This window comes from Paroedura picta, chromosome 6 (genome assembly GCF_049243985.1).
Source record: "Paroedura picta isolate Pp20150507F chromosome 6, Ppicta_v3.0, whole genome shotgun sequence".
In the NCBI taxonomy this organism is placed as follows: domain Eukaryota; kingdom Metazoa; phylum Chordata; class Lepidosauria; order Squamata; family Gekkonidae; genus Paroedura; species Paroedura picta.
Window position 1 is genome coordinate 37,605,094 of NC_135374.1, and position 12,964 is coordinate 37,618,057.

The 12,964-nt window shown below is 43.2% G+C and overlaps 1 protein-coding gene across 1 annotated transcript in view; it reads right to left on the bottom strand.

Annotated features, from left to right (window-relative positions):
* Nucleotides 1-12,964, bottom strand: part of MORC1 (MORC family CW-type zinc finger 1) — a 54,043-nt gene that overhangs the window by 16,822 nt on the left and 24,257 nt on the right. The window contains exons 15-19 of the mRNA XM_077342158.1: nt 12,545-12,673; nt 9,422-9,509; nt 6,511-6,640; nt 4,508-4,573; nt 595-834 (exon numbers count right to left, since the gene is read on the bottom strand). Of these exons, the coding sequence (XP_077198273.1) occupies nt 595-834; nt 4,508-4,573; nt 6,511-6,640; nt 9,422-9,509; nt 12,545-12,673 (653 nt within the window). The remainder of the gene's footprint in view (nt 1-594; nt 835-4,507; nt 4,574-6,510; nt 6,641-9,421; nt 9,510-12,544; nt 12,674-12,964) is intronic.

The window sequence follows — 12,964 nt, forward strand, 5'->3', positions numbered from 1 at the left end:
AGTACTGAAGAAGGGTACTAAAAGCATAAGGCTATGTGAGAAAAGTAGCTGCTGTATGGAGGCCTACAAGTGGAATTATTCTGATAAATCAGAGGGCTCGAGGCTGTGATAAATGGTAACTAAAATATTGTATAATGGCACTAGTAGGAAAGATCTAGCTACTAGATTATGTCCATTCACACATGCACGTCGTTCTTGAATGACTGCAGTCCTTAAGAAACAGCCCTGCATGTGTGAACCTGCTCAGAAGCACACCTAACAGCACTCTTTATGACTATCATCCTTTTTTCATCTGAGCCCATTCTATGAATTATTCTAGTCACAAAATCCAGTTTTTACTCCATCTTAAAGTCAAATCACATTTCCCACCCCTACAAGCGATTTATCACTTTACCTTATAGAGATTGCTCTGCCACAATAAAAATCAACTTTCACTGCAGGTAGGTACATCAGTTCAAGCAACATATTAAACAAATTTCAGCAGAGTGCTCAAATATGTATGCCGTAAATTAAGGCAAGAATTATTAAACTCACCAAGTACTGTAAGGTTTACACAATATTTTTGGCACACTCTGTAATACGGCTATACTATACCATTGAAGTATTGTGATCCTTTCTATCCTCTGGCTTTGAAAGGCAATGTTTTTCTTCCTGATGAGGGTGCCATTTCTTCTGAGAGAAAATCTTTTGCTTTGCAGGTGGCTGCTTTTGAAGGCTCAATTTTTGTACTGGTCTTTTATTTGCACTGTTCTTAATCAAACGACTGCAGGCTGGAGATGGATCTTCGCAAAAAGCCTTCCTCTGGCATGCTGTCTTCTCGGTGGTTGTATTTTTCTTGAAAGAGAAATCAGCATCACTTTGGGAGCTTTGATAGAATTGTCCCTCTGAGATATTTCTATACCTGGACCTGCCTAGTAGTTTGATTCATGAGAGATATAAACGGTGATTTGCTCAAGGACAAGGCCAAAGCCACTGAGGTTTCTAGAAATAATCTCAGCAGCCAAAGGTTGTCAAATTATTTATTGTGCTGAGTCGCCGCCATTCAGGCCAGTTCAGGTTTGGTGAGCACTCAACACTTGGCAAGGGGAGAAGATTAGATCAGAACTGTCACATTCTGTTCTTGATATACATTCTGTTCTATGAGGACAACGAAGTATTCTTTTTAGACTTCCCCACAACCCTCTATTAGTACTAAGGCTCACACAACACACCTGGAATCAAGATCACCATATCATTAAAAAAGAAACAAATGTGCAGACTGTGTGGAGTGCATGTTGCTTAATTATATTAGACAGGTCAGAACCCATTGTCAGACTCTAAAAGCCTACAAAAATATTAGCTTGAAAATATCTTCTGTTCTGTCCATTCACTCATGCATATCACCCATCATACATTGCATGTCTACGAGGTCAGCAAGAGTCCCATCCCAAGACAGAGTTTTGTGTGTGTTTTAAGTGCCACCAAGCTGCTTTCAACTTAAGACGACCCTAGGAATTAATGTCCTCCAAAACGTCTTGTCCTTAACAGCCTTGCTCAAGTCTAAGCAGAGTCACACCTCTTGAAGTCCACTGAAGTCAATTGATTTCATTGTAAATCACAGAACTAGCCCTCAGGGATTAAAATTTGCTAAGTAACAGTTGGCTTTAGGGATGAGCGGAGCGCTCCTGACCCAGACCGCTCTGGCTTAAGCTGAAGCCACCTTGGACTGAGACAGCCTTGGCCGAAGCCACCTTGGACTGCTTCACCTCAGCTGAGGCACCAAAGGAGAAAGGCAGCATGCTGCTTCAGCGTGCCCTGGGAGGGTGGGGTTAGGGGAGGCATCTGCACCAGCACGGTGCATCGGGGGTACACTGGGCCAGCACAGCAGGGAGGGCCAGGCCAGGCAGCGGAAGCCAGAGCATTGGTGGCACACTGCACAGGCACACAGCAGCGAGCTGGGCTGGACAGCGGCAGGTAAATCCTCTACTTCAGCTGCCTTGGCACCGAAGCAGGTTGCTCCGGCTCTGGCTTTTCCAGCCGGGGGGGGGGGGAGGGGAGGCAGTTCGGGCTACCCCGAACTGATCTGGTGCTGAGGCAGCTGCTTTGGGTCAGAATGCCCAACCCTAGTTGGCTTGCCAAACAATTTTGCATTCTGTGTAAGAGGGAGGCAGAGATCTAATTCACAAGTAATTACTATATAGTTCTTTGCATATTAATAATTAGAATAGTTAGTGAGTTTCAGTAATGCAAAAGGATTTGGATCCGTCTCTTTGGCAGAAGAAGAAAAAGAAGAAGAGGAGGAAGAAGAAGCGCAACATTACAAATTTCATTCTAGATCAAAGCTGAGTGATAAATGTTTAAAATCTGATCTCAAATGTCCATTTTGAACGCTAACATTGAGTGGTTCTCTACTGATCATTCTCCCTTCCCAGTATAGAAGAAGAAGAAGAAGAAGAAGAAGAAGAAGAAGAAGAAGAAGAGTTGGTTCTTATATGCCGCTTTTCCCTACCCGAAGGAGGCTCAAAGCGGCTTACAGTTGCCTTCCCTTTCCTCTCCCCACAACAGACATCCTGTAAGATGGGTGAGGCTGAGAGAGCCCAGATATCACTGCTTGGTCAGAACAGTTTTATCAGTGCCATGGTGAGCCCAAGGTCACCCAGCTGGCTGCATATGGGGGGAGTGCAGAATAGAACCCGGCATGCCAGATTAGAAGTCTGCACTCCTAACCACTACACCAAACTGGCCAAAACGCTGCAACCTATTTGGTCAACAGGAGGCCTGGATCCATGAGCACACATCCAAACACACTGAAAACACATACAAAGCTAGCTAAAAGGAAATCAGGAAGGAATGGCAAAATAGCAATTTTAGGAAATGCAATATATACCAGTCTCCAAAGAAAAGGTCTGGAGTTAGCAGCAAAACCACCAGCATTTCATGAAAAGAAGTGTGGGTATGATGTACAAATCCAAGAGTGTGCACACACTCTATAGAGCAGGATGCTATATTTTATAGGGTAAAATAACTCCCTGGGTCTGTCTGACATATTAGCCCAAGGTCACCCAGCTGGCTGCATGTGGGGGAGTGCAGAATCAAACCCAGCATGCCAGATTAGAAGTCCGCACTCCTAACCACTACACCAAACTGGCACCAATTGTGCAAAGAATATGACCACTAACCCACATTGTCACACTTCTGCTTGCATATGAGGTTCTGTAAGCTCTTAAAACATTTATGGGTTTCATTTTCCCCTATAGGATTCTAGTGATTATGTCAAAGAGCCCTTTCTTGAATGGAGACCTCATCTGCATTTGGGTTGCCAACTTTGGGAGGGAAAATTCCTGGTGTTTTGGGGGTATAGCCTGAGGGAGGTGGCGCTTGGAGACAGGAAGGACCTCAGGGGAGCATAATGCTAAAGTCCACCCTGCAAAGCTGCCATTTTCTCCAGGGGAACAGACCCTCCAGGGGAACAGATAAAATGGAAGGCAAGGAAAACAATATAAGCCACATTTGAGTCCACTTTGGGGAGAAAGGTGGGTTGTAAATGAAGTAAATAAATATCTGTAAAGACCCCCTAAGTGGTAAATTAGACAAAGCTATAGTGAGTTGCGCAACATTACAAATTTCATTCTAGATCAAAGCTGAGTGATAAATGTTTAAAATCTGACCTCCAGTGCCCATTTTGAACACTAACATTGAGTGGTTCTCTACTGATCATTCTCCCTTCCCAGTATAGAAGAAGAAGAAGAGTTGGTTCTTATATGCCACTTTTCTCTACCCGAAAGGAGGCTCAAAGCAGCTTACAGTCGCCTTCCCATTCCTCTCCCCACAACAGACACCCTGTGGGGTGGGTGAGGCTGAGAGAGCCCTGATATCACTGCCCGGTCAGAACAGTCTGATCAGTGCCGTGGCGAGCCCAAGGTCACCCAGCTGGCTGCATGTGGGGGAGCGCACAATCGAACCCGGCATGCCAGATTAGAAGTCCGCACTCCTAACCACTACACCAAACTGGCATCAATTGTGCAAAGAATATGACCACTAACCCACACTGTCACACTTCTGCTTGAACATGAGGTTCTGCAAGCTCTTAAAACATTTATGGGTTTCATTTCCCCCCATAGGATTCTAGTGATTGTGTCAAAGAGCCCTTTCTTGAATGGAGACCTCATCTGCATTTGGGTTGCCAACTTTGGGAGGGAAAATTCCTGGTGTTTTGGGGGTTTAGCCTGAGGGAGGTGGAGCTTGGAGACAGGAAGGACCTCAGGGGAGCATAATGCTAAAGTCCACCATGCAAAGCTGCCATTTTCTCCAGGGGAATAGACCCTTGCTGTCTGGGGTGTAATCCAGGGAGATTTCCTGGCCCTACTTGGCGTTTGGCAGTCCTATGCTGAAAACCTTCGGATTTAACCATCGAAGTATCATAAAAATACCTAAAACTACAACAGCTATCCCATCCAGCAAGTTCCAGTTGTTTCTGTGAGACTTATTCCCAAGTAAGTGTGCATGAAACTTCAGTCTATGTACTCACATCCTTAGCACTCCGTCTGTCTTCTGTTTGCTGGACAACTGTATGTGGTTGGACCAAGTAAAATTTCTGCAAGAAAAAGGAGGTTCCTTAGTTAACCTCTGGTTTATCAGCTGAAGGATGATCTCATAGTAATTGTAATGAAAACAAATGAGGGAAACTGAAATGTTAATGCTTTTGGGTGGTTCATGAATGTAAGGCAACAGGCAATACCTTGTTCAACTGGTATCTCTTCAAACTGCCTGCAAAAGATCTGAATGCTATCTTTTGTTATTTCTTGTTAAAGAAAAGTAAAATCTTGGTATCTTGCCCACCAAAAATCTTGTCTACTTCCAGCCCCAAAGCCTCCAGGTATTTTCCAAACCAGAGCTGGCAGCCCTCCAATCCTCTCCCCCCCCAAAAAAAATTGTTCTGATCATGGAGGAGGGAGTGAACAACTGAACAGTCTCAGCCTAAAGAGTTATTCAGAAGATAAAATGGAAAGGAGAACAATGAAAGCAGCTTTGTGGGGAGAAAAGCAGGGCATAGTTGAAGCAAATAAATAAACACATTTATCTAATTGATAGTGGCAGACATATACCAGACAATTTTAGTAAAAAGATGTGTATTCATTAGGTGTACATCTATGGAGACCCAAACCTAGCCCAACTGAAGAGAGGCACTTTGATAGTGACATTCCCTATCATCATCATATCCTGTTAAAGGGTATCATGCGGCAGAGCTTGGAAAACTGTTTTGCTAAGCCCTCTGCAGTCAGTGTTCACAGCACAGAGCTAGATGGTCCCTGCCTTTGACTTAGGTGGATCCTTATCTCTAAAGCTTTAGTGATAAATCACAGAACATTTACCTACTGCTTAAATTGAATCCTGTGGCATTTAAAACACTTCAAGCTGCATCCATTTTATGCGCTCTGGCCTCACACTGCCAGTTCTGAACACTCTTAAATCTTTGTTTTAGGCTCTTCCAAAGAAAGGTAGTAGTAGTAGTAGTAGTAGTAGTAGTAGTAGTAGTAGTAGTAGTAGTAGAAGAAGAAGAAGAAGAAGAAGAAGAAGAAGAGTTGGTTCTTATATGCTGCTTTCCTCTACCAGAAGGAGTCTCAAAGTGGCTTACAGTCACCTTCCCTTTCCTCTCCCCACAACAGACACCCTGTGAGGCCGAGAGAGCCCTGATATTACTGCTCGGTTAGAATAGCTTTATCAGTGCTATGGCGAGCCCAAGGTCACCCACCTGGCTGCATGTGGAGGAGAGGCAGGGAATCAAATCCAGCTCACCAGATTAGAAGTCTGCACTCCTAACTGTTCAATCTTAGACTAGTTGACTCAGGTTTACTCAACAGAGCACATTTCATATGACAATAGGACTTCACTGTAATCCTTTTACTCTGAGGTCAAAAACATGCACATCTCTATTGAATTTTGGATACGTTCAGCAAATCATTGAATCATAGAATCATAGAGTTGGAAGGGGCCATACAGGCCATCTAGTCCAACCCCCTGCTCAACGCAGGATCAGCCCTAAGCATCCTAAAGCATCCAAGAAAAGTGTGTATCCAACCTTTGCTTGAAGACTGCCAGTGAGGGGGAGCTCACCACCTCCTTAGGCAGTCTATTCCACTGCTGAACTACTATGACTGTGAAAAGTTTTTTCCTGATATCTAGCCTATATCGATGTACTTGTAGTTTAAGCCCATTACTGAGTGTCCTTTCCTCTGCAGCCAATGGGAACAGCATCCTGCCCTCCTCCAAATGACAACCTTTCAAATACTTAAAGAGGGCTATCATGTCCCCTCTCAACCTCCTTTTCTCCAGGCTGAACATTCCCAAGTCCCTCAACCTATCTTCATAGGGCTTGGTCCTCCAGAACTGCACACAGTACTCCAGGTGTAGTCTGACCGGTGCCGTATACAATGGGACTATGACATCTTGTGATTTTGATGTGATGCCCCTGTTGATACAGCCCAAAATGGCATTTGCCTTTTTTACCGCTGCATCACACAAATACTTTACCTGTCTTGTCAGCTTCCTTTGACATTGTTGTATGGAATCTACAAGTCGCTTTTCTTTGTCATTCAGTGACCGTGATGATGGGGGGAAAGTGCCCAAAGGAATAGAGGGTAAGTTTTCTGGAACATGACATCTATGAAGTGATACAGATCAATGCAAAGAAACGCAAATTACTGTGAAGAAATGTTTCTCCTTGTTTCTTGAATTATATGACAAGGGTCTTTTAAAACTTACTTTTGATTCATATGACGAAATTTTTTCCCATGTGCATAAAGGCATTTAATTGCCCATCAGAAAAGGTACATGCACAATCCTCTCTCGTGCATGTACACAGGCCTTATTGAGACTCCTGGGTGTTGTGCATGTGAGTGATAGCGAGGGAGCGTATCTGCAAGATAAGGCACTATAAGGCACCCTACAGTGAATTTGCATGAGTGATACCATCTAGTTAAAGGGCAATAAAGTAGGAATCTGCCTCCTGGCATCTTAGAAGGATCATCCACTATTTATTTCACTTGTGCCCCAAGACCTGAAGCCATTTTGCTCAAGTTTATCTCCTGAGGTTGCTTTTTTATTTGCCTCATGATTAACCATTTCTATTCCATATACTAAATCTGTCCATATAATAAAATACATACTATGGCCCCTGATGACTCACTTCTTAAAACTGGAGGCACTTGGGATGGGGGATATTTGACCAATAGGAAAAAGGCAGTCTGATGGATCCACCCAGCAACTGCTGACAATATCAGACTCAGTCCATATAAAGAAACACCGTTGGTTTCTCGTAGAAATACACCCAAAGCAAACAAAACCAATAGGCAAAAAGTTGTATCTTCTTGAGATTTATTAAATGTAGGCAAAATTATTTAGGACTGCATTTAATAAATCTCAAGAAGATACAACTTTTTGCCTATTGGTTTTGTTTGCTTTGGGACAATATCAGACTGCCTTTTCCCTACTGGTTGAATATCCCCGACTCAGGGCCAATTGAGGCTCTCCTACCATTCTTCTTCCTATGGTGCTTTGTGTCCCAGCCAGTACCTGAGGCCATGTACCAGCTGCTGGCCTGGCTGGTCTCCTAGGGGCATTAATCCCTCATTGCTCCTGGCAGAGTCCAAGCACCTCCCTCTCCCTTGGCTGGCCTAATTTCCCACCAGAATGGCTGTGGAGATTTGTGAAGGCTTCCACACCTGGTCTTTGCAGAGGCAGTGCAAATCTGGTGGCCTGGTCCTTGGGGAAAAAGCGGGGAGAGGCAAAACCTCAATCCCAACTCAAGCTCTAGGTGACTATAGGAAATAGGTGGGTTTTTTCCTCAGTCCCCTTTTCTGCTTGATCTGCATTCTTGCCCTTCTCTGACACCTTGGCAGGTTGATGGCAGTGTATGTGTGTGTGTGTGGGGACAACTAGAGAGACCGACAGAGATGTCACAGAGGATTATGGGAAATCTCCAAGATGGTGACATTTTAGTGGCAGAGTGAGAGCGCTGAGTTCCTGCACTTCTCCTTACCTGCCACTGTCCAGCCTGTCACTGGTGCTCAGTTGCTCTGAATGGGGCAGAAGAGCAGTGTCTCTTCCATTCCTCTCCCGCACTATGGCTACTGCATAGAGACTGATGAAGCCTTCAAGACCCTCCATTCCTTAAAGCAGAGCCCCACTCCAGCCACCACTCCTGCAAAGCTTGCCCAAAGGCCATCAATGGGGATGTGGAGGGAGGCTAGTTGGCAGGCTGGATACAAAATATAGGAATGTTTTTTTGTTTCTGACCAATTAAAAGGTTTCCTGGTAATGGGACTTGATCAGCTCTGCCTGGGAATTTGGAGAGTGACTGCCATTGAGAGTACACTGTCCTGGCCTAGATGGGCATTTACAGAGTCCCCCCTCCAATGCAGCCATTTCCTCCTGGGGAGTAGATCTTTATAGTCTGGAGACAGGCTATAGTTCTGGGAAATCTCCAGGCACCCCCTGGAGGTTGCCAACCTCTGGGCAGGAAATATTCCTTGAGATTTGGAGGTGGGGGCCTCAAAAGGGCACATTGCCTCAGTGTCTTCCCTCAAAAGCCGCCATTTTCACCTGGGGAGCTGATCTTTATAATCTGGAGTTGAGCAGCGATGGCGGTGACAAAAGGTAGCCTGCAGGACTAGGCAGGGGTGGGGTGTCATGGCTCTGGCCACCATTGACATGGTGGCTCTGGCCACCATTGACATGGTGGCTCTGGCCACCATTGACATGGTGGCTCTGGCCACCACTACCTAGAGCCTGTTGTACACCATTAAAACAATAGCCTTCTCGGTCCTGGCCCCCACCTGGTGGAATGAGCTCCCTGAGTAGATCAGGGCCCTGCTCGAACTTATACAATTCCGCACGGCCTGCAAAAGGGAGCTCCTCCACCAGTCATTTGCTTGAGGCCGACCCACTCAAAACATCTTCTGTTTCTCCCCCCTTCAGGTGCCCCTTCCATAACTGAACAATTTGACCTCCCCAGGGATATATCAGTGTTGTTGTTCTGTTGAAATACTGTTTGGGTTGACATGCTATGTTATGATACAGCTCAGAGCTGTACCGAAGGGTGGTATAAAAATAAATAAATAGCTAGCTCCCATTGCATTTTAGCACACAATGGGTTTTCCTACTAGTGTGCATATAAATCTGGATACTGAGTATCATGTCTGGCAATCAGAACACATATTACATTTCCAGTACTGTATTTTGATGTAAATTAATGGAAAGATATGTAGACAGGCAATTTGGAGAACATTATTACTAAGGCACATGCTGAAGTCAGCATGAACATAAAATCATAGTTGATCTTTTTTGCACAGTGTACATTTTACTGTTCAAACTACATTGGGCAGTGAGCAAGAGAAAAACTGCAGATTAAAGATTATATTTTTATTAACATTTAAAAGCTTACTTATTTTCTGCACAATTCCAGATGTCATAATGTCCTTCATTATTTATATCCGTGTCAAGTGACAGAAGCCTCCACTTTAGGCAAATATCTATGAAATTATAAAATCAAAGTGAATGTTTAGAGATCATAATGGCATTATTTTACAGGGTACTGTGATTGCATGCATCATTTATTTTTAGTTATCCTTCCCCCCTCCCCCACCAACAGCTGTGGTTACTAATCAGATAATTTTCCCTTAAAAGAAAAATTATCCCCCTGCAATTTTCAAATGAAGAATGTTGAATACTTGCAAAGGTGCCATTATGTACCTATTCACGTATATCCCTTAGTCTTCATCACTTATAGGGCAATGCTAAATAGAGTTACTCCTCTGTAAAGTCATTGTCTTCTATGGCTTTAGTCAGGTATAACTCTTTTTAGGAATGCACTATTAATCACTCAGTTTAAAGTGCCTCCAACAAAAACTTTTGGGCTTCTTCAGAGTTTGATCCGTGATGACTTCATGCAGGCAAAACATGTCTGAGTGATGAACAGGCATGGGCACCCTAAATAATAAGATGATAAACTATAAAATAAATACATTGATAATTTCATTGCTCATGTCTCAAAGAAAGAAAGTAATTCAACAATATCGAACTAAACCTTTTATCCTAATGGTAGCTGTTTACAGTATACTGACAATACGATACTACAAAAATTGTTACTTGATTTTTTAAAAGTCTTCCACTCCAAAATCCTATTAATCTTCATTGTGCATAAATTGGAATGTTTTAAAACCATTTTTTTAAAGGACGATTTAAAAGAGTTGGTGAACTGACTTCGCTGAAAACTGATACATGTATAATGGGCCCACTACAACCCCCACCCCCCCAGGATGATATATGTTGGTCAGTTTGTTCAGCTTTTTGTTCCTGAAAACAGTCCTTTAATATTTCTGCAGTGGATTAGGATCAGGGATGCATGTGTTCTATGCATGGGTATATGGACGAGCTAGTCACACATACATATAAATAGTACCTTGAACTTTACAAAAAAAATTAATTACCAATAAATACATTTTAAAATAAACATAAGGTTGATGTACCTTTAATTCCTCCCCACCTATCAAAATTCTATGCATGCAAAATATACCTAAACATCTACAAAAATGTAAATTCTGCAAAAAAAAAAATACCTAGTATCAAAATGTAAGAAAAACATCTGCACAATGGAGTCAGGTATGAAAAGAGATACTTTTACAAATCTGGATAAAACCCCACCTAGATGAAATGCTTTTCTGAATAAATAGAGTCATCTGTAACTGGATTTTATTCAGCATGCTAGATGCTGGGTTTGTTCCTTGGGCTTTGTTTTCTTCCACCCTTATCTTTTGGCCTAAATTACTTTACAAGGTTGTTACAAGGATACATTGGAGGGTATGCCAGCCTGATGTTTTAGGGATAAGAGTAGGAAATAATTATCAAGATTTTAAAGATAGCTTTTTAATTCTCAGATTTTTAAAAAGTGTGTTAAGGATGCCTCAGACATTACTGAACCTTGGTAAACTGTTGGCTAAGACCAAGGCCTGCCCACAGGCCCCAGAGGATATAACCAGCACAAGTCTTGAGGGGAAAAGTGTCCCAAGAGAAAAATTTAGATAAGAAGAAGAGATGTTTTTTTGTATCCCACCTTTTACTACCCAATGAATTCTCAAAGCAACTTACAATCACCTACCCTTTCTCTTTCCACAACAGACACCCTGTGAAATAGGTGAGGCTAAGAGAGCTCTGAAACAACTGGATCCAAGGTCACCCAGCTGGCTGCACATGAAGGAGGAGTGGGAAATTAAACCTGGGCTGATTCTGTACTTACATTGTTTATTCTGTTGTGGATCCTGCTGAATTCAGATTGATTTGAACTTGGGTCTTCCTCTATCCTCCCCTCCCCATTGAAACAGAAAGTGTTCTGCACATGATTAGGGAAGCTCAGAGGGGGGGAGCCAAGTGCAGCAGGAGCCTCTTTCTTTTCTTGAATGGGGGGGGGGAGACGATTGGAGACAGCAGAGAAGGGGGAATAAATCCAAGAAGCAAATCTCTGCTGAGAGAAGTTAGGGCTTCTGGAGCTTCTGCTGAGAGAAGTTAGGGCTTCCCCTTTACAGGAAGCCTTGCAACCTGGGAACTGACACCATGGCCAATCAGGGCTTTTCTACAGCGTTGGAGGCTTGGCAGCAAGTTATTTCAGGGAAAGCAGACAGCTGCAACTTACTCATGCCGATTATTCAAATATCAAGGGTTATATCCATTCCAGGATATCGTGGGGGAAAGGTACGGTCACTCTGGATTGATCATGCTTGTTGCAGAGGGAAAATTTAAATTGCCCAAAATCAAAATGGAAATCGCATTCAGTGTAGACGGCAGGGACTGAATCCACCTGGGACTGGAATAAAAGCTCCATGCAGATTCAGCCCTGGAACTTCAGTGGTAAATAACCAAGGCCTTATTTTAGGTTTTCTTCCCAGGAAGATCATGTGTCCCCCCTTTGGCTCTAGTATCCGTCCACTAATCAGTTGAGCAGTAGTGGGCAAGGATTACAATTGTGTGGTGGTCTCACAGCTTAGGAAGTCAAATGGGAACCCTAGACATAGTCCAACCTTCCTGCCCTCACTTTTTACACACATCTTTTCCCTTCCCCATGTAAAATGAGTCCTCATGCAAAGAGAGAATATTTGAAAAGCAAGTGTGTTTTTAAACTGTATTATGTCCTAAACCTTCAAAACAACTGACCCTAAAAGCTGGCAGCTTGCCTATAATCTTCCTTACATCGTCGAGTGGCCGACAAAGCCACTTTAAGTTATATACTGGGAGCCTTTATAATAAAACATGAAGGACACCAGTTACATTAGCAACCCCACAGTGTGCTTTTAATGTAGTATAAAGTGAAAGAACAGGGTTGCTTGTTAAGAGGATTCCTTCAAAGAAGAAGTGAAAAACACAGCAGTGTACAGCATCTGTGATGGGGGAAAATGGAATGAACTTGTTTGAAGTCAAAGAAAAAAGAAACATTCATTTGTATCCCGCTGAATCCTCTTTCCCCCCCCCCCCCAAAAAACAGTTTTTTTTTAGACATCTTATTTTATAAACTCACCACACTGGACAATATCCGGGATCTCCACTGCCCTTCTCCTTTTGTACTGAATTGTATCTGAAGGTTTCTCATTCCACTTGGCACCCTGATAGCCAAAGTCATTCCAGAAAAATATTTCTCCTTTTTGACCTTGAATGACAACAGCAATGCTTTGTTAGATATTGACAGCAGTTAATGCAAAACAATATTTATTCAGTTTGACCACAAACTAGGCAGAGTGTTCTGGGTAGGGCTAGTAAATTTCCCATAGTTCAGTGTTTGTAACTCAATCCAGAAGGAAACAGTGCCCCATTATAGGGCAAGTAGGTTCTTCTGTGTATCCCAATGGCCCCTTATTGATCAGCTGAGAAGTGCATGCAACCTGGTAAAATGAGTTGCCAGCAGAGATCCGGGCCCTTTTGGAACTGTCAAAAGTTCCTA